The sequence below is a fragment of the Penaeus monodon genome, chromosome 25, assembly GCF_015228065.2.
Source record: "Penaeus monodon isolate SGIC_2016 chromosome 25, NSTDA_Pmon_1, whole genome shotgun sequence".
Taxonomy (NCBI): domain Eukaryota; kingdom Metazoa; phylum Arthropoda; class Malacostraca; order Decapoda; family Penaeidae; genus Penaeus; species Penaeus monodon.
This window is the reverse complement of record NC_051410.1, coordinates 6,880,587-6,881,126: the sequence shown is the minus strand read 5'-3', so window position 1 is coordinate 6,881,126 and position 540 is coordinate 6,880,587. Positions and strand designations below refer to the sequence as shown.

The 540-nt window shown below is 42.2% G+C and overlaps 1 protein-coding gene across 1 annotated transcript in view; it reads right to left on the bottom strand.

Moving 5' to 3' along the window:
- LOC119589312 (transient receptor potential protein-like) overlaps positions 1 to 540 on the bottom strand; it is a 21,475-nt gene that overhangs the window by 6,885 nt on the left and 14,050 nt on the right. The window contains exon 13 of the mRNA XM_037937934.1: positions 62 to 185. Within this exon, the coding sequence (XP_037793862.1) occupies positions 62 to 185 (124 nt within the window). The remainder of the gene's footprint in view (positions 1 to 61; positions 186 to 540) is intronic.

Sequence of the window (540 nt, the reverse complement as noted above, 5' to 3'; positions counted from 1 at the left end):
TACAGACTTCAAACGGACGAAAAGAAAACGCAATCAACAAGCAAGAAAGACTTGGACTCACTTGGCAAAACGTCTCCAAATGAAGCAAGCTTGTTCTTGATTGTCGTAATCAGGCAGTCCCCCGGGCAAGCTATAACACTTGTTCATTTCCAACTCAGCGTAGTACCACATCAGCTGATTCAGACCTGTGTGGGGGGAAGAGAAGAGCTGTGGTGAGGTAGTGAGCATGAGATAAATGTATAGTAGTGATTCGTTGTGATTCATAGTGATTCGTGAATGTGTTTCGGTATGTAGTAAACGAGAGCGATTAGGGAGAAGCGTAATGATGATCAGATAAGGTAGTGATAAAAGAGCATGATTTTCTTTATCAAAGAGAACGAAAGGAGAGGATACACAAGGGAGACCTGTATCGACATAAAACCTTAGACGAAATAGAAGTCAGATTTCTTGGAAATTGGATTTAGTGCTGAACGAAACTTTTCTAAGGAAAGACCCACATTTAGCAAAACAGAACTCAGTGATACAACCCCCACCCCCCCC